Source organism: Aricia agestis, chromosome 20 (assembly GCF_905147365.1).
Source record: "Aricia agestis chromosome 20, ilAriAges1.1, whole genome shotgun sequence".
In the NCBI taxonomy this organism is placed as follows: Eukaryota; Metazoa; Arthropoda; class Insecta; order Lepidoptera; family Lycaenidae; genus Aricia; species Aricia agestis.
The window spans coordinates 9,762,175-9,781,857 of record NC_056425.1 but is presented as its reverse complement, the minus strand read 5'-3'; the positions used below and the strand labels follow the sequence as shown (position 1 = coordinate 9,781,857).

The 19,683-nt window shown below is 37.9% G+C and overlaps 2 protein-coding genes across 2 annotated transcripts; one reads left to right on the top strand and one right to left on the bottom strand.

Moving 5' to 3' along the window:
• Positions 1–541: 541 nt before the first annotated feature.
• Positions 542–7,219, bottom strand: LOC121737425 (alpha-amylase 2-like). Its single transcript, XM_042129102.1, has 9 exons — positions 7,202–7,219; positions 4,921–5,091; positions 4,210–4,361; positions 2,806–2,986; positions 2,430–2,545; positions 1,774–2,281; positions 1,381–1,581; positions 980–1,141; positions 542–601 (listed from the first exon to the last, which is right to left on the bottom strand). The coding sequence occupies exons 1-9, from the start codon at positions 7,217–7,219 to the stop codon at positions 590–592; spliced, it is 1,521 nt and encodes a 506-aa protein (XP_041985036.1). The 3' UTR covers positions 542–589.
• Positions 7,220–7,426: 207 nt separating this feature from the next.
• On the top strand, positions 7,427–19,215 carry LOC121736987 (protein twisted gastrulation). The gene is made up of 6 exons (XM_042128485.1): positions 7,427–7,826; positions 9,626–9,832; positions 10,643–10,778; positions 11,953–12,021; positions 16,355–17,854; positions 18,630–19,215. Exons 1-5 carry the CDS (start codon positions 7,625–7,627, stop codon positions 16,461–16,463), a joined length of 723 nt encoding a protein of 240 aa, XP_041984419.1. The 5' UTR covers positions 7,427–7,624; the 3' UTR covers positions 16,464–17,854; positions 18,630–19,215.
• The last annotated feature ends 468 nt before the right edge of the window (positions 19,216–19,683 follow it).

The window sequence follows — 19,683 nt, the reverse complement described above, 5'->3', positions numbered from 1 at the left end:
CTGAGATGCTTAGATAAACCTTTATAATATCTAAGCATCTCAGATATTATACTTTGTCAAGTTAAAAAATAGAGTAAGTATATAATAATTATGATTTTGCCAGAACACCTTTAATCGAATAAACATTCATACAAGGAAGCCGTTTTCATGGTGAAAATCCCATAGGATCGTAAGATTTTTCCCGTATCTAGGATTCATTGTCCTAAAAGCTTTTCCGTGTAGCAATCATTTCTTTTCTCCGAGTTTATCTTCATCACGCCTGTGAATGCGAATGTTTATGACACAGATAACATAAAAATGGTGTCAAGAATAAATGTAATTTTATTTACAAATACTTAAAATTATTAAATTTACTCTATTTTCATAAAGAATAAACGTTTATTTCAAATAGGAATAGAAAATAAATAATATGTATAAATGTATTTGAACTAAAATTATTTGTATTTAAGGTGGTCGTTTAATGACCTTGATGTTGAAAACGACCTTAAATAAATAAATAAATAAAAAACATGTTTTGTTCCTATTATTTTTATTGAGCAATTTTGATTTCGTAGTTGTTGCACATTTCTGTCCTTCCGTGTTTCCTTGTTTACAAGCGACTCTGAAAGTAAGGAAAAATAACATCAATTTATCTGTCAAGTTCTTATGCAGCAAGCGATTTGATCACATCCGAGATGTTTATTATGATGATGATTTGGTACCTGTAGCGTCTTGCTGCTTATAACTATATATACCTACCATAGTATAATGCAATTATTGTGCATCATGACGCTAAAGACACTTAATTGTTCGAATCGATTTTGAGTAAAGAAATGTTACTAACGATTTGCTCTATGCCATGGGGCCATAATATAGAGTCTAATGGTCCTATTTCAGATCCCATAGGTGGTTCGATGTCAGTGTTGTGTTGTCCAAGGACTGTGATACTTTCCATCAGGCTTTTTTACCACCTCCCCCTTTGTTCTAAACATAAACCTACCTCAGGTCCAACATGTATGGCCAGCATGACGTCCATCTCGTGTGTGCCAACGTAGATCTGCGCCATGCCGCTGCTGTCGACCGAAACGGTCTTGCCCTGACACGAGTTGTTCACCTTGTCGCCAGAGATCACGTCACAGTAGCTACCCGCTGGAAGACAGGTCTGGGAACAGTCGAGGTGAGGTGTGAGGTATGTTGGCTTTTAAAGAATATTATGTATGAAGCTTACAAAATGTAAGAATGACGATAGAATCTACTTTATCTAAAGAATTAAGATACATCGATTAGTGCAGGAAAACATAGTATTATTTCCTACACTAACTTTGATGATTCGGTAAGTAAAGAGTATCTTTACTTACCGAATAGAACGACACGACTATTCAAGTCCTTATTAGTTATTACCTGTAGCCTCTGGTTGAGATCCCAAGTATCGATGTTGAAGGCAATGAATGCTCGGTTGCCGCGGCAGAACGCGATCTGGTTGCTGCCATTGTCCCACCAGTTGGTGAGGACGGTGTTAGCAGCGGCGTTCCTGAACGCGACCATGGCGTAGATCTGACGCCAACGGTGCTGGCAGATCCAACCGTTTCCGCAGGTGTTGTCCTAAAATAAATATTAGTTTACTTCAAGTACGAGTATAATTTACGTTTGATTTAGTATGGTTATAGGACATAGGTGTTACCAATTTCCCATGATATTTGTTTAAAAGTTGGTATTCAACCTTATAATATCATGTATGTTTATATCGTTCCCCACATTATAATATAGAGCACTTTAAGATCATTGAATACTTACCGAATTGATGGCTGGTGAAATAATATTCTGGTTGCTGTCCATTGGTGGACCAACTTCGGAATCCCAGAAATCGAAACTGCTCATTATCTGAGGTTCGCCATAAGGATGAGCTAGCAAGAAAGCGATTGCGCCCTTGTATCTTTTGGCCTCCTTGTAGGTAAGGATTCCTCCGCCGCCACCGTGGCCTCTTTCATTATCGTGGTTGTCGATGAAGGTCAAAGCGTCTTGGGATGCCAAGAGACCCCATTGAGGACCCCAACTGACCAACCATCTCAACTGGTTGTTGCCCCGGAACGCGTTGCTGAGTTCCATTCCAGCTTTGAACTCAGTGACTGCTCCTATTGGTGTGTATTCGTCTCGGCTGATAGCTTCACCTCCGTAATCAATAACTTCCTGGTAAATGTATGGACGTGCGTTTTCAGGGAAGCCATGTGCTGTATTCAAATTGTGGAGGCGATCGTAGATTATTCGGAGATCTTCTGGCCACATATGTTTAGCTGCGTCGATTCTGTAATATGGAACGATTTATTATTAAATAATTTGCCTATTTATAATATGGTATGTATCTAATCTTGGCATCTGATTTCTTCGTTTGCTGAGCAACCTTGTTGAACTATTTTTTCTGCTTGTCTATATAATTGCTAGACTTATTTTACCTGAATCCAGCTACACCCAAATCAATAAGCTTGTTCATGAAGTTGACTATCATCGTCCTGACGTGCTCGTGACCTTGATTTAAATCTTTTAATCCGACCAGCTCACAATTACGGACCTGAAATAAAGTGCCTAATACAAAGACTGTCTTAGAAAACATTCCTTTTGGAAACGCTATTGTTTTTATTAGACTTTTGTCTAATTTGTCATCAATCACCTCCATCTACCTTACCTTACCTTACCTCCTTCTAATCTAGCGTTTACAAAATGACAAACGTGACTGCTGTTGCTATAATGCATATTCGGTTCATTTTGGTTTGCCTTTGCAAATGATCAGTGACAGAGACAATTATGTCGTGCTGTTTTTTGGAAAATTACCCTCCAAGCGTTGTTAGCATAATCCATGCCATCGATGACGCAGTGTGGCCAGTTGAAATGATCCCTGTTGAAGGGAACTGCCGGGTAGTCCCAGTTGGAATAGACAGCGGTATTGCCAGCGGTACCGTAGTTCTCCGGGGGTTCCCCTGTCATGTGGTTGATCACAGCGTCAACATAGATCCTGAAATTATCATCCTTATTATTCCAAGACAATCTTAACCGACACCCATAAGTGTGGTTATGGACTCAGGACCCCACAAAGAGACAATGAGAACATTATGTAGATATAGACCAGCCTTTCCCAAAGTAGGCGATAACGCCCCATTGTGGGCGCTGAAGGCCTAAGTTGTGGGAATGATAAAAAAATGGGGGCGTTATGGAAAAGGTCCCAAAGTAGGCGATAACACCCCGTTGTGGGCACTGAAGGCCTAAAGGGGGGCGTGGGAGTTCCGGAATGCAAATTAAGTCGGTAATAATAGTAAAAATATGGTTTGAAACCCACTAATTTAGCATTTTGTATTTATTTTTATAAAATTTGCTTCAAAAGCCCAAAATAAAGATTTATGTATGCTGTATAAAGGTACGCGCCCAGTTTGTCGGCGCATGCTGGGGCGGATCGGGGCTCAGCGCAGCGCAAAATGCGCTATAGCACACTATTGCCGGGCCGGGCCGCATCGCATTGACGGATTTTGAGTACTTTGGATAGCTCCAGTGTGACCACTCTTAAATCACTCGTGACTCGATATATCAAAAACGTTGCTATATTCTACTAAAATCTACTAGACCGTGTTTTAGATTCTACCGAAAATCTACCTTTATTAATCAATGTATTCTACGTGGTTAAAAGTAAAATAAAACTAAAATGTTTATATGGACTGTCTTCATTATGCATTTAATTTTTTTATATTATTTGTTATTTAATCGATCTTCAATTAAAATTTACTTACAAAAAAACTTGGACTACTAAATCGTCATTCATTTGACCTCAAATCTACCAAAAAGTGGAAATCTATGTGAAGTGTGGTCCCACTGTTGCCGGGGCGCAGCGGGTTTGTCGGGCCTTGTCGCATTGACGGAAATCCGCTGCGCCCCGACACAGTGTGCGATCCGCATCCGCTTCCATACAAATTGTATGGAGGCCCGGCACGGCCCGTCTCAATGGGCTCACTCCTTAAGAAAATAGGTGAAACAATGGGAGCGGTAATAAAATATTTGTTCTCAAAGTGGGCAGTAGACAAAATAAGTTTGGGAACCCTTGATATACACCCAGGAATGCTTAAGAAAACTAACATTCTGCTGACTAAATATTAAGTTTGTCTCTTTCAAGGAAATGTGTTCTCCCCAGCTCTTGAAAACTACGGTTAGTTACCACTAGATCTTCCAAAATACTTTTTTATCGGTTACCTTACACCAGCTGCGTTACAACGTCTCAGCATGTTGGCGAATTGCTGTTCATTCCCTGACCTCGTGACCAGCTCGTAGGATAGGGGCTGGTACCGTTCCCACCACGGCCGGTTGTATGTCCGCAATACCACATTTTCGTTGGGTGGTGAGATCTGAAATGAAAAAAGTGAACTCGATCTAAAAACCTAATGGTATTCTTGAATATACACGCGGAATTGCATTTTTTTCTAGAAAAATTATAATAATATGTATGTTTGTCATGTCGTTGAAAATATTATTGTGTGGGTGGCCGATTCCGACTGACTCTAATAACGACCATTATCTTAATCAACGATACACGAGCGATACTTTAAAATACAGTTTATGGAGTATATAATATGAGAGCGCAATCTTTATGTTGCTGGCAAAAGACTCCTGTCAGAGGTAAAATAAAAGAAATTAGAAGAGACTGAATAAATCATTTTAAAATTAACGTACTTTGTGGCACTTAACATGGAGAATACTGAATGAGACGTTGACACCTATGTTGATTCATTCGGCCTCTCCCATCGATCGTGGAATAACGAGACACAATAGCTTATCTATTGTTATCGTGGCCGGATGCGGCCGCTTAGGGCTTCATGAATTAATCTTTATCATACTTAATACTACTTATAACAAGGTAAAAATTATTATCTTTATTCGAACAAGGCTGCCGTAGTCCGTAGTTACCTGTATTCCACCATATCCTCTAGGTCCCAGGAATCGCTCGCACTCGTCAGCTATGTCGTCCCATTTCCATTCAAAGAGGTGGACGTTCACAGACCTGCCTGCCGCATAATACGGGTTTTTGTAGGCAAGTGCTGATGACACAGCGAGCAGACAAAGAAATGGTAGAGTAATCTGTAAGTAAGTATTGTTCAAAAGTTGATTTGACGTCGAAGGCACAAAAGTAGGTCTATAGTTATGGTGGCCATACACCAACCTTCCTATCGTCCAATCGGCATGACGCTACCGATTGGGTTAGTTAGAACTGACCGTGTGTGGGAGTGGACCTCAGAGTGGACCTTTACGACGCGACGTACGCACTAATGCGAACGTCGCGTCGTAAAGATGAAGTAGGCCCAATGATCTTATAAATATAAATAAGCAGATATTTATGATTATCATTAATACAGCTACAAAAAATAATGAACTAAGTATAGGTACTTAATTCAAATAAAAATACATTTACCATCCGTATGCAGTGAACTTGAAATGGATTCTGATAAAAATGAAGTTCGAAACTAAATATTAATTAATTATAATCACCTAATCTAAATCTGGCTTGGTATCTGTGTTCGTTGGTGTTAAGATTACAGTTTTAAGCTATCGGCCATCTAAGATGCTATGCATAAAATGATAACGATAGCACTTTACACTTGTTGTTAATCACTTTTATTTTGTGAACAATAATTATTATTTATCGAAATAATTCACCAAAATTAAATAAGAATATTCTTAAATATCGGTATTTGAGGCACCTCTTTAAGTCTGGGGCAAAACAATGCTTACAATGATCGTTTTGAATAAAGATTAATAAATCGCTTTGGGACTTAAAGTTAAACCTTTTGGCTTTAAATCAGTAACAACAAAAAAAAGTTTTGTAGTAGGAGTAGGAGATGAAACTGTCAGCGGCCAGCGATGTGTAGAGGCACACGACGAGTAGAGGCAGTCAGTTCAGGACGTTCGTTCAAGTGGAGATAGAGAGAATAGAGCTAGCAGCCACCTCGCGCCGCCGCGCCGTTTGCGTTACTGCATGTCAACTGGTTTATGTTATCCACGGCGGGCAGCTGCGGACATGCCGCGCCGCCAGAGCCCGCCGGGGACCTGCGGAGCGGTCTTTTTGCTCTTGGTGTGCGTTGGTAATACATATTGTAGGATTTTCTTTGTGCTATCGTTCGCGGCGAAATTGACCGGTCCGCCCCGCCCCGTCATGTGCAAAGCACCTCTAATCCGACGGGCTACGCTCCTTAAAATATTCTCCCTGTTATAATACCTACATATTTTGTAAATGCTATCATATAATTTTGTGCTTCCTTTTTTAAATGTGTTGATATTTTTAACTACAGTCTACATAATATATATGTCTTCCACAGTGCGTTTTTCGCGTAACTTTCTGCCGCGCACTGTAAAACTCTGGAACGAACTGTCACCAGCAGTATTTCCGGACCTATACGACCTGCAAACCTTCAAGAAAAGAGCGTATTCCCTCTTAAAAGGCCGGCAACGCACCTGCAGCTCTTCTGATGTTGCGAGTGTCCAAGGGCGACGGTAGTTGCTTACCATCAGGTCACCCGTTTGCTCGTTTGCCCCCTTATTTAATAAAAAAAAAATGTACCTACTTATTTAACTTAGAATTCTAGTAATAAATACTAAGACATACAAATCATTATCCATATTTTGCCCATCCCCCGCATTCGCCATAATTAAAACAAGTAAATAAATACGGACATAGTACCTTGCATAATTTTCTGCATTCATTGACTAAACAAATTGCAGCACCATCTTGACTTGCTAAGTCAAAGTTTTTTTTTTTATAAAAATAAGGGAGCGAACGAGCAAACGGGTCACCTGATGGAAAGCAACTTCCATCGCCCATGGACACTCGCATCATCAGAGCTGCAGGTGCGTTGCCGGCCTTTTAAGAGGGAATAGGGTAATAGGGGAGGGTAGGAAAGAGAAGGGAAGGGAATAGGAGAGGGGATTGGGCCTCCGGTAAACTCACTCACTCGGCGAAACTCAGCGCAAGCGCTGTTTCACGCCGGTTTTCTGTGAGAACGTGGTATTTCTCCGGTCGAGACGGCCCATTCGTGCCGAAGCATGGCTCTCCCACTGGTTTGTTCATTGCAACGCCACCAAAAAATTGCAATTGGGTGAAATGTCAAGTCGTAAACAGTTGTCGTTGCCATGGCATGACATGATTTGGACATGCGCAATAACTAGGTTTTGCAGCGAATGCGCAAAAAATTACGCCGACGAACACGGCCATTATGAAAATCATTATGTCTATGATGAAAATACCGGTACATAACCATATTTTTTCGGGTATTCGATAACGTTATGAAGCCCTGCTCGACACTGGCCATGGTTATAGCCGAAGTGCCATTATAAGAAGAAAAAAAAAGCGATGTGACAGTGACAGCAGTCAGTACTGACAGCTGTGACTTGTGAGCTGTCATTTTTCATTTCACTTTTGTCGAGGAATTTCACTGTAGTCTGTACAGCGCAAAATAATTGTGTTCTAAACTTTTTAAAGTAAAATCAAAATAAAATAGTAATTATAGTTTTGTTGTAAAAAAATCTAGTTATAGGGAGATAAGATTCAGCTATTAAACAATCAGTTCGCTTAGCTCTAAAACGTGATTGCTTTCTAAGCTTCCCAGTGTTTGTGAAGATGGCTCGCCAAATTTACTTTGTTTTGGCATTTATTTGCCTCGTCTCGATAGTTTACGCGTGTAACGAGGCGATATGTGCTAGTGTGGTGTCCAAATGCATGTTAACCCAGTCTTGCAAGTGTGACCTCAAGGATTGCTCCTGCTGTAAAGATTGCTTCAACTGCCTCAGCTATTTATACAGTGAATGCTGCAGTTGTGTTGGTAAGTTTGCTACATGCAACGAATAGTTTAAGAGCTTCATTCTTAAGGACAGAGATAGGTTTAGGCTAGTGGTCCCCAACTTTTTCTTCACACGGGCCACAAACATGTTTCGATCTTGGTGTCCCGGGACGCAACCAACATATTTTAGGGTTAAAAATAACGTTCTTCAAAATTAAAGATTTGAAAGTGGAAAGAAATTCACGACGACATTATTTTGCCGGTGTGCGTGAATTTCAAAATGGTTTAACATTACGCGGGGGGTAGCTGGTTTAGGTTAACAGGCCAAACTGTAAGTTCCTTAACACTAGAAGGGCCAGGCTTCATGCTATACCTTCAAAGACCACAGCAGTCAATTTGACGGTACTAGAGATTAAGTCAGAATTCTTATGAAATTACTGCATATTTTGCATAAAAATAATATAAATTTATTTGTATATTAACGGTAAACAATTTCAGCACTAAACTGAGTAACATTTCTAACAAGTAATAGTTATTTTTTAACTCTTTTATACATTTTCCACACAGAGCTTTTTTACAGATATAGAGCTGTTCTCACATATATTTTTTTACAATTATATACTATTGATTTAACATTACTGTCTCTTATTGTTTGTAGTACATAGTTCACTTATTTTAGAATTAGTTTCTTGTCTTTGAATCGCATTTGAAGTGGTTTTTTTTTCACATACTCTGCACCTACTTTGCTCACTAGTTCAAAAATAAAATCATAACGATTTTTTTTATTCCTATGACTTTTTGATATAGAATTCACGGACTTACAGCTGCTAAATCAAGTATATTGCAAAAAACTTGAACAGGCTAGGCCAGGAAGTATATTTTGCTGGCAACGACGTCCATTCTGTGCCGTCACTTGCTACTTGTAACATACCAACTTCCGGTACTGAAGATGTCCTAGCTGATCGTCCACCGAATGCTGTTCACAAGCCGCTAATGGATCTATCAGATAACAGATACCATTCGCGCAAAAGACGCGCATTTAACCGAATTTACAGTAATATCTTCATTTGTAGCAGATAAATCTACTTCGAAGTCTTCTGATGAAGAAGTGACCAGTTATGGCTGAAATTCTGCATCACGGTTTTCACTAGCACTGCCTGTTATATCATCACTACTTTCATCACCCGACACATCTTCTTGTATATAGATAAATCGCAACAGATCTTGTTCTATTTGAGAACTTCTGAGGCGGCGACGCATTTTTTATGACTGCTCGAAATCAATATTTACTATAAAATATAAACAAGCTAAGCAGTAACAACTAACAACTTACTCAGAATTAAATTCCACATTTTAACAAAAACAAATATACCCACTTTAGTTTGAAGAGATCGTTGTTCACTATTCTCGCTGCCTCTATATTATATGTATGCCGTCACATTGACGGTGCGCGGTCTCAGTAGGTATTTGTGATCGAATCTCTTAAACAACATATAGTTAATTTTTTTTAAATAAAGATCTAGCCTAATAATAGCAAATTAGGAAAAGTCATAAAATATGAAACGAAACAAAAAAATAGTTTGTGAAATATTTCGGAATGAAATTGCCTTGCGATCAAATTGACTGCCTTGGTCTTTCTAGTGTTAATAACATTAGTATCTGAAAATGTTGATTCGGAAGTTATTATGGTTTGTGTCAAGCATATTATTTTTAAAATCCATTACAATTAAACTGATTTCATACGAGTATATTTACAAGATATTGTTTATGATAGGCCTGCGTAACCTTATATTAAGGTACTATGTGTATGTGCATATTCCTATTGCCATTTATTTTTGCAGACATGTGTCCGAAGCCCAATGACACAGCCACTGAGCTATCAAAAGCATCATACGTAGAAGAATTGACAGATAACGTGCCTGGACTCTTTGCCGCTCTCACCAGTGATCCTGACCCTCAGAAGAGATGGTTATCCATCACGTATCCAGTGGATATTGATTTGTCGGCTTTTCGACCAGCATCAGAGAAGCAACTTGTGTACCATTTACGTAAGTGTCTTGTTGTCTATGTTCTTTTCAGGTTTTGCATTTTAGAATAAAATCTAACATCAAACAAATTAATTTTATAAACATTTCTAAAAAACCTAATGGTCTTATTTTTTTTTTTTTTAAACAACAGTTTAAGTTAATAGTGAACTTAAATTGTTACAAAATATAATAGTATGCATTTTCAACCAAGTAAAAAATAATAATTCCTAAAGGAAGGAAATACAATTCTGAGAATGCCTCATCCTGTTTTATAGCAAGTTAGGACTGATGAGTCATATCAAGGAATGCTACCTGCAGTGTGGGATTATTGTTTATTTCCTTTTCTACAAATAATTGAGATGTTAACAGTTAACACAAATATCTTTTTGTTTATTTTGCTATTGTGATTTTTTGCAGTCTAGACGAAAGTCTCATATAACCTTAAGTAAAAAATTTAAAAATAATTAGACTTAAAGCAGCTAGGATTGAACTCTTTACTGCTCACAAATAATTATGCTTGTATCTTTGAACTTTATTAAAAGCCCTTATTACACTAGGAATTTGGGCGGAACGGTTGCGCTGCGACCAATGACCATACATCTAACGAGTGTCGCGAATGCGCCGCGTGCTACCTCCCTATAATCTAGCAACGCGCAACCGCTCCGCCCTTCAACCACCAGTATGAGGCTTTCCCAAATTCATGCACATGCATGAGCAGGAGCCAGGACAGTCTTGTAACTTACAATAGAAGTATGAGAATTAGGCCCCAGGTTTTCACCATAAAATATAAGAATTAAGTCCCCACATTTTCACCGTAAAATTGTTTTACAGAGAGTGTGGAACAGGAGCCAGCTCCGGTCAGCAGGAACATGCTGACGTTCAACTGCACCGTGGCGTACATGTCCCAGTGCATGTCAAACGACAAGTGCCGCGCCTCGTGCAGCTCCATGGGCTCCAATAGCTTCAGGTATACTTTAAAAGAAATGGTGTTGTGTATTATATCTTTGACGCCTTCGTGGTGAAGTGGTATAGAGTGTGGCTCTTGACTCGGAGGTCGTGGCTTTGATTCCCGCGTTGGAAACGTGTTATTTCCAAGTTTGGTTAAGACAATTCAGACTGATCACCTGTATGTCTGACAAGTAAGATGATCCATGTGTCGGATGGACATGTAAAAAGTCGGTCCTGCGACTGATCTCTTGCCAGTCGTGTCGGTCTTTCGACTCACTGAGTTATGAGAGTATAGAAATTGAGGGTATTCTTGGGTACTGCGCACACACTTGAGCACTATAAAATTACTCCTGCGTAGCTGGCATGGTTTCAACGCAACCGGCCACCATCACCGAAACCGGTGTGGGAGTTATTATGTGCAAAAATAGGTCAGTGTGTTTATATCATATTTCTTCCCAAAAACCTGAAGATTTTATTTTTAATGTGCAATTAGAATTACATGCGTATTACTGATGTATTTCCTTCATGCACATTTCCATTATTTATTACTTCACAGACGTGTTAACATAATCTTTGACGACGTCTGTGGCTCAGCCTCAGGCTCAGCTCAGATGAGCGCGTTGGTAGCTCAAGCCGGGGGTCGCGGGTTCGAATCCCGCCGACGAAACAAAAAGTTTTCGGAACAAAAAGTCCTCGGTCATGGATGTGTATTAAATATTATGTGTATCATATAATAAAAATCCGAAATATATTTCCGTTGTCTGGTACCTGTAACACAAGTCCTTAAGGTACTTACCACGGGGCCAGACTGACGTTATGTGAAGCGTCCATAGATATTATTATTATAAATGTAGCTATAGCTGCGTTGTGGCGTCGTTGTACAGAATGCAATCAAGAAATCAAGATATTCGCGTTACGAGCTGTACACAGTACCTACTCTAAATTCGGTGTATTATAATCATATTACAAAACATAGTTAGATCAAATTTCGATTGCTTGATATAGTGTTGTATTTTTTTTTTATGAAATAAGGGGGGCAAACGAGCAAACGGGTCACCTGATGGAAAGCAACTTCCGTCGCCCATGGAAACTCGCAGCATCAGAAGAGCTGCATGTGCGTTGCCGGCCGTATAGAATGGAAATACACTTGTTTCATACACTATAAGTTATAGCATACTCATTTTCACTTACAGATGGTTCCACGATGGCTGTTGCGAGTGTGTGGGCGACAAGTGCTTGTACTACGGCATCAATGAGAGCAGGTGACTTGTTCTTTATACTTAGACTCCATGTTCCAATGTTAACAAAAATGCTAAGGCTATAGTTTCGTTGTATACAGGGTGTGTACGTGTTCACTGTGAACGTAGCAGTGCTGAAAGACCATTTGTATGGGGAAACTCGTGACGCCGCACTGGGGCGCTTGCCCATACAAAAGTGAAAAAAAAATAATAATAATAATATAACATACATAGAATTAGTATTCATATGGAGGCAAAAAGAAGGATTTCTGTGGCATTGGAAGCCTTTTTTGTATGACGATTTTTTTCTCAAATATTGATCTTGCCATGATCCGATTTGCTTGGGGAGGGAAATTGGATATTATCTTCTACTCCTACCTTCTTCTGATTAATTTCGTTGCGGGTCCCAAGACAGATTTGGCTTGTCCCTCGGGCTCCCTGAGATCATATCAAAGGGTTTTCGTGGTTGGTTACCATTGTTGATCCTGGCGACACAGGAGTTGGTAATGTGCGGTGGGCCATTTGCCCGACAAAAAAAATGTTCCGATTTTAACACTTTCAAGCTTTCCAAACTTTTATTCGCCGAAAAACGCGTGTTAAACAAGTGTTCTATACATATAAAGATAATATTAATTTGCACCACCGCGATCCAGAAATAGGCGCGTTTATTTACAGAAGCTCACGGTCGATAGTAACCTTATGCGTTTGGATTATAATCTTATGCTAAGTACTCACATACGGTTTAACTCGATAGTTTTATTCTAAATGAGTAAAAATTAACATCGAGCTTTACTCAAGCCATACTCAAGCGTGTGAGTTTTGCGGTCCACACGATAATTTTTACTCGATTTGGAGTAAAACTATCGAGTAATGCTGAATGTGTAGACGAAAGCCCGAGCCGTGCTCTACGTGATAGCTCGATCGAGTAAAACCGTATGTGAGTACTTAGCTTTACTCCAAATCGAGTAAAAATTATCGTTTGGACCGCAAAACTCACACGCTTAAGAGTTAAGCTCGACGGCGTGTGTCGAGTAAGTTCAAAGGAAATTAGATTTATTTAATTCCATCGAGCCTGAGTGAGTTTAGCGGTCCACACGATAATTTTTACTCGATTTAGAGTAAAACTGTCGAGTAATACCGATAGTGAGTACTGACCATATAATATGATGCTCTTGCCAAAGTATAAAGCACTAGATGACGCCCGCAACATAGTTGCGCGAAGATTAGTTTATCGTGCGGAAACCGTACATTTTTCCGGAATAAAAAGTACGTATGTTAATCTTTCCCGGGCTGCAAAGTATCGCTTTTATCCATACAAAATAACTAATATCTAAACAGAGACAAGTATTTTTATTCAAAATGGTATTTGGAACCGTGGTTCAACAATTCATTTCAAGGAAAATCAATAGGCTACTTGACCTCATTTATTTCTTCATGCTAATCGCTTCATAATCATTCATTATTACAAAAAAAAACTAATATTTTAATATTTTACACAGTAGAAACCCATAAAAATGTTAATTGAAAAATATGCCTTATAAATGGCGCCGAAAACACTGTCCGCCGTAGTGTGACGTCATACGTTTTGTATTTTAAGCTCTCTTTATTGAACATTTTTTTATATGCTAAATGTACGCGTCTAAAAGTGCCCAAAATTATAAAAGAATTAAAAAAGAAATTAGAAATCATTTGTAATGTTGAAAACTTTTGGAGAAAAGTTTTGGCCATTTCATTTCCCGTCTACAATAAATGGAGATAATTTATAAAACTGATGTTTTATTTGAATTATTTAAGAAAATATATTTTAAAAATCTTTTTAGGCTTATTTTTATTATGTATGTACTTACAAATAAACTTACATATAACGAGCGCGATAAATAAAATATATTAAGTAAATTACGAATAGAATGACGTCACATCCAATTCGGAAGTACCGCAAAAGCGTTTTCGTCAGTACAATTCCTATTTTCATAAAATCATATTTTCAAATCGACTTTATTTATCAATCATAAGCTTTTTTTTGATGATAAGGGTGAAATACGGTTTCCTAGGCCAAGTTCTACTAGAAATATGTATTTGTTCAATGAAATTGAATATAGGTCAAGTAGCCTGTTTAAGGTCTCAAAATTTTTAACCAATTTTGGGACCTTGAATCTTGAATCTGAAATCTTGGCTTAAATAAATTAAAAAGTTTAAAATCTTGCTCGCTAGACGCAAATAAAACAACAACTGGCTATACTTGTATTGATGTTTGAATAAATTAAGCGATTCTCTGCGGTGACATCAATGAATGTCAGAGGCACAGGTGTGTAATATATGCGCAATGCGCTCGCGCAGATCACACATGTAAGATTATCACTGCATATTATAATACAAAGTCGCTTTTTCTGTCCTCATGTCCCTTTGTTTCCTTTTAATCCTTAAAACTCATCGGAATTTGATGCGGTTTTTCTTTAATAGATAGAGTGATGAAAGAGGACGGTTTATAAGATGTATAATAATAAAATAAATAAATAAAATTAGCCTTTATTGCTGTAAACTTATAAAACATTATTTTACTATAACTTAATCTCATTTTAACTAAACATTTATTATACTTAAATTATTCTAAGTTTAACGGCGTTCGGGTGATTTCTTTTTTTTTTGCAACAGCTTGTCTTTCGACATAGGCCTCCTCCAAAGATTTCCATTTTTCTCTGTCCTTTGCAACTCTGATCCATTCTGTACCAGCTACCTTTTTTAGATCGTCTTCCCATCTTTTCGTTTGTCCACCTTTGCTTCTTTTACCGTCTCTTGGATACCACTCTGTTATTATACGGGTCCATTTCTCTAGCCTTTCTCTTAACATATGCCCTGTCCATCGCCATTTTAGTGTTCTATATACAGAAGGTGCCTGTTTGAATTGTGTTCTGTTTTTTATGTGTGTTAGTTTTACTTTGTCTCTTCTATTGACTCCAATGATATTCCTTTCTATACTATTTTGGCAGACGCTTAGTTTATTTGCTTGGTTTTTTGTTAATGACCATGTTTGGCTACCATATGTTAAGCAGGGCAGGATACAGGTGTTGTAAACTTTTCTTTTAGCTTTCATAGGCATGTCTATGTCCTTCATAACTTCGCTAAGCGACTATCTATTTCTTTATCCATAGTTTTGTTGGGCGATATTAGTTGTCCTAAGTAGATGTACTCGTTAACATAGTCTATTTTCTGCATATTTACTATGATTTCATGTGTTTTTGAGGAGTTAGTCATGGCTTTCGTCTTGCTGATATTCATTGACAGCCCCGCCTTCGCGTTCTGATCTGATAACTGTTGTAGCATGAGTTGTAGCTTTCTTGGACACTCGGAGAACAGTATCAGATCGTCTGCAAAGCGCAGATGACTTAATTTTTCTCCATTAATATTGAGACCATTCTCATCCCAGTCTAGGTTTTGAAATATCCTTTCCAGGACTGCCGAGAATAGTTTGGGTGAAATAGGGTCGCCTTGACGGACGCCTCGCTCTATGGGGAATTCTTCGCCGGTTTTCTCCAATCTCACTTGTGCTGTGCTTCTAGAGTATATATTCCTCAAAGTTCTTATATATTTGTGCTGTATTCCCTGACTGTTTAAGGCTTCCCAGATGTAAGCGTGTTCTAACGAGTCAAAAGCCTTATTAAAATCTACAAACCCTAAGTAGTAGCATTTATTGTATTCATTGTACTTTTGTAAGATTTGTCTCAGGACATGGATATGGTCAATCGTTGAAAACTTGCCACGGAACCCAGCTTGTTCTTTTGGTTGGTTTTCATCGAGTGTTGTAGTGATTCGTGATAGTATGACTTTTGAGAAGACCTTATAAATATTGGGCATTAGACTGATGGGTTGATAGTTACCGATTTCTTCTTTGCTACCTTTTTTATGTAGTAATACTATCGTCGATTTTGTCCAGTCCTCTGGTATTGTTTCGGTCTCCAGGATTTCGTTAAATAAGTCTGTTAGTATTGGAGCAATCACTGGTGCTGTGGATTTAAGTAACTCATTAGTAATTTGATCAGATCCAGATGTATAATAACAATCATTAAATAGTGGAGAAATACTAATATTTTTGAGGTTTCTAATCTGATGTCGTAAATAACATTTTTTTCCTCTTCCTCTACATTGCAAACGCAGGCTTAAATTCATGAAAATCGTGTGATGGTGATTATGGATGGTCTATATTCTATCTATCTATCTATCTAATTTAATATTATAGGGCTGCTAGTTTTTTAAGTCGCAAGCAGTAGTTAGAATTACTACCAATTAAATTTATGAGTAGTAGGTAGCAAGAGGTGGGAAAATTGGCTCTATGTAATCCATATTATTTATTTTTTTCAAGGTGTCTAGCGTGTCCAGGAGGAAAGGAGGGTACAGACAGTCCGTTAGACGACGACCTGTCATACGACGACTTGGACTACGGCGAAGAGGTCGACGCACAGTCTGTTTAAAAAAAAACAATTTTTAAAATAAGAACAGTCCGTTCAAAGTTATTTTACATTCGAATGGACTTTATGACGACGATATAAGGATTTAAATTGTAGAAACTCAGTGGTAAATCATTCTGAACGCACTGTTATGTATTTCGGAGGAATAAGGGCTCATGAGCCATACAATTTAGATGTTACTTTTGTTTAAGTAATAGTATATACTATCGATTACATGTAATACAGGTACTGTACAAGAATGTTTAAATATTATAAGGATAACACAAACGACGCACATGTGGAAATACGCTACACCTAAGTGACCTACCCTACCTCGCGTTCCATTAAGCGTTATAAACGATCAAAACGTTCAAAATGCCTCCTATTTTGAGTGTTTTAGACGTATTTAACGCTTAATGGAACTCGGGGCTAGTGTGGTCAAGCCTTAACCCATCAGTCCCCAAGCGGCACCCGGCTGTCGCATAACAATTGAAATCTATTGTGTCTGCGATTCCCACGATCGAGGTATTAACAGCCAATTTTAGCCATAGTCCAAACTACGAAGCTAGTTGGAAAATCTTATAAAAATGACAATATAAAGTTTCTTTTACCTCAAGATTTGGTACTGAAAACTCGCTGACTAATCACAAAACTATATCACAATGCAGCGAAACTAGAAAACCAATAACACCTGACTCGCTCTGATTATGTGTGCTCTCTTTCACATATTGTACAAGTTACGCCTCTAGTCCACCGACGCTGCGTACTGCGAAATCAATGCGAAACCGTAATAGAGCGAGATGCAATATAACGCATTGTCGTGTGGCGGATGAGACAGTAAATCGGTTCGCCGCTGTTTCGCGGTTCGCAGCGTCGATGGACTAGAGGCATTACAGTACAAATTCCAATTTTGAATTTATCACTTTTATTCGAATCTCTTTTAACATTGAATAATCTCTTGTGATTATTTAAATGATTTATGGAATTGAATTTAATCCTTTCTATTTTCGATTTTTTTATTGAGTATAGTTTTTATTATTCGTAGTTGAGTAGGGTAGTTTTTGTATTCGGTAAAAGCGCTTTAAACTTTTGTTTAATGTATTTTTTGTACTATTTTTCTTTTTTTAACATTGTCCATACATCTTTCCAGTCACATTATATTATAAGATTATGTTAAGTAAAACGTGCCTTAGTAATAATTAAGTTAAGTAAATAGTTTTTTACAAAACGTATTTTTAAGAGACTGAATGTTTATAAAGTCTGGTCGCTGGATGGATAGAAAATCTACTTGTCTCTTTCACACGCATATGTTCGGCTCACAAAATGTATCAAATCGAGATACAAATAGGATATATCACTGCAATGTATTCACGTTAGGCTGCAGCACCAACATAGACAGTAGACAAGAAGTTAAAGTTATATTAGTATTGGATCCGACCGTAAACTCCTGCAGGAATCGTTTTTTTTTTCGATCAAATATATTTTAAAATAATCTTTAGAACGTATAGAATGGATTAATGTTGGGTTGCCTTGTCAAAAGTACCTCTAATTAAGTTGAATGTTCATAAGATAAATGCATAATTTGCATATATATTTTTTTTCAGTAAATTTTACATCATTTGAAAGAAAATGACGTGAGAAAATAAGGTATAAATGGTTGCCAGCTCTAAGTCGGCCGCAACCTAGGGTTGCCAGCCCGTAAACAGACATAGTTCTTCATCAAAATTGAAGCATCGATTTTTTAAATAATTTTAATACCAAATTAAAGTTTTATGCATTTTGTACATGAATATCCATGGTTGCCAGTTGCACGATAGCCGCAAACTGGGGTTGCCATCACTTTTGTATATGAAAAATGTTCAGGCCTACAATTATTATGCCTGGAATTATATTTTGAGGACGTCGAGAACTCGCAAGATTGCTATTTTTATTTAACAGGTGTTTTTATTTTTATGTGTATTGTCCTGTCATTCCTCAATGTCATTCCTTCTTAATTCTCTATTGAAAACTTTTCTATTGAATACACGCAAGTTTGTATTACGGGATTTCATTTTGCTCAATTAGAGGTACTTGCAGCTACTTTTAACAAGGCAACCCAACATTAATCTATTCTATACGTTCTAAAGATTATTTTAAAATATATTTGATCGAAAAAAACCATTCATGCAGAATTTTACGGTCGGATCTTAGGATATATGCAATAGCCAATATTGCATAGTATGCAACATGTCAGATTTGATCGGATTGTTTACTGTATGTACTGTCAGGACTATAATCTAATGGCGTTTTCGGCATCTGAACTGCCCGGGGCAGGGTGGGCCGATAGGATACGGAAACATCCGAAGTTTAAATCAAGAACATTTAAAATTACGTATTGCATAGTACTAGTGCGTTACGGCTAATATAAGGCTACGAGTCCGGTGGACAAAAACAAAAATAAGAAAAATAACTAAGGTAACAGACATATTAATAAAAACTAGAAAACTAAAATGGAACTGGATTGGACATATAACACGAACAGACAATGAGAAAAAAGGACCAAGGACTTAATGGAATGGTATCCTAGACAAGGGAAAAGACGATGACCTTCCAAAAGGATGGAGGAGATTTGCCAGGGACAAAGACAAATGGAAGGAAATGGGGTAGGCCTATGTCGAAGGACAACCTGACTAAATGTGTTTTTTATTGTTTTGCTATAAAAAAATTACGGTTACAGTCGGTGAATAAAGGCTTTATTTATTTACGAGCTTTTGCCCGCGGCTTCGCTCGCGTTAAGAAGTATTATTATATACAAACTTTCATCCCCTACTTTAACCCCTTGGAGGTAGAATCGATCAAAATCCTTTCTTAGAGGATGCCTACGTCATATCATCTACCTGCATGCCAAATTTCAGCCCGATCGGTCCAGTGGTTTTAGCTGTGCGTTGATAGATCACCATGTCAGTCAGTCACCTTTGAGTTTTATATAAGTATATAGATTATTTATTATTAGTGCGTTACGTAGTTTATGTTCTTAATTTAAACTTCGGCTGTTTTCGTATCTTGTCGACCCACCCTACCCCGGGGCAGTTCAGATGCCGAAAACGATGTAAGTAACTAATGGTTTAGGCAAATCACACTTATCAAATCGGTAACGGAGCGAAAAAAAATCCAGTGACCTGAAATTATTATTCTTTTTATGAATTGACGCATCTAAATATATCTTATTCTCCGGAAAAGACTAGATACAAATACTAATAGTAAT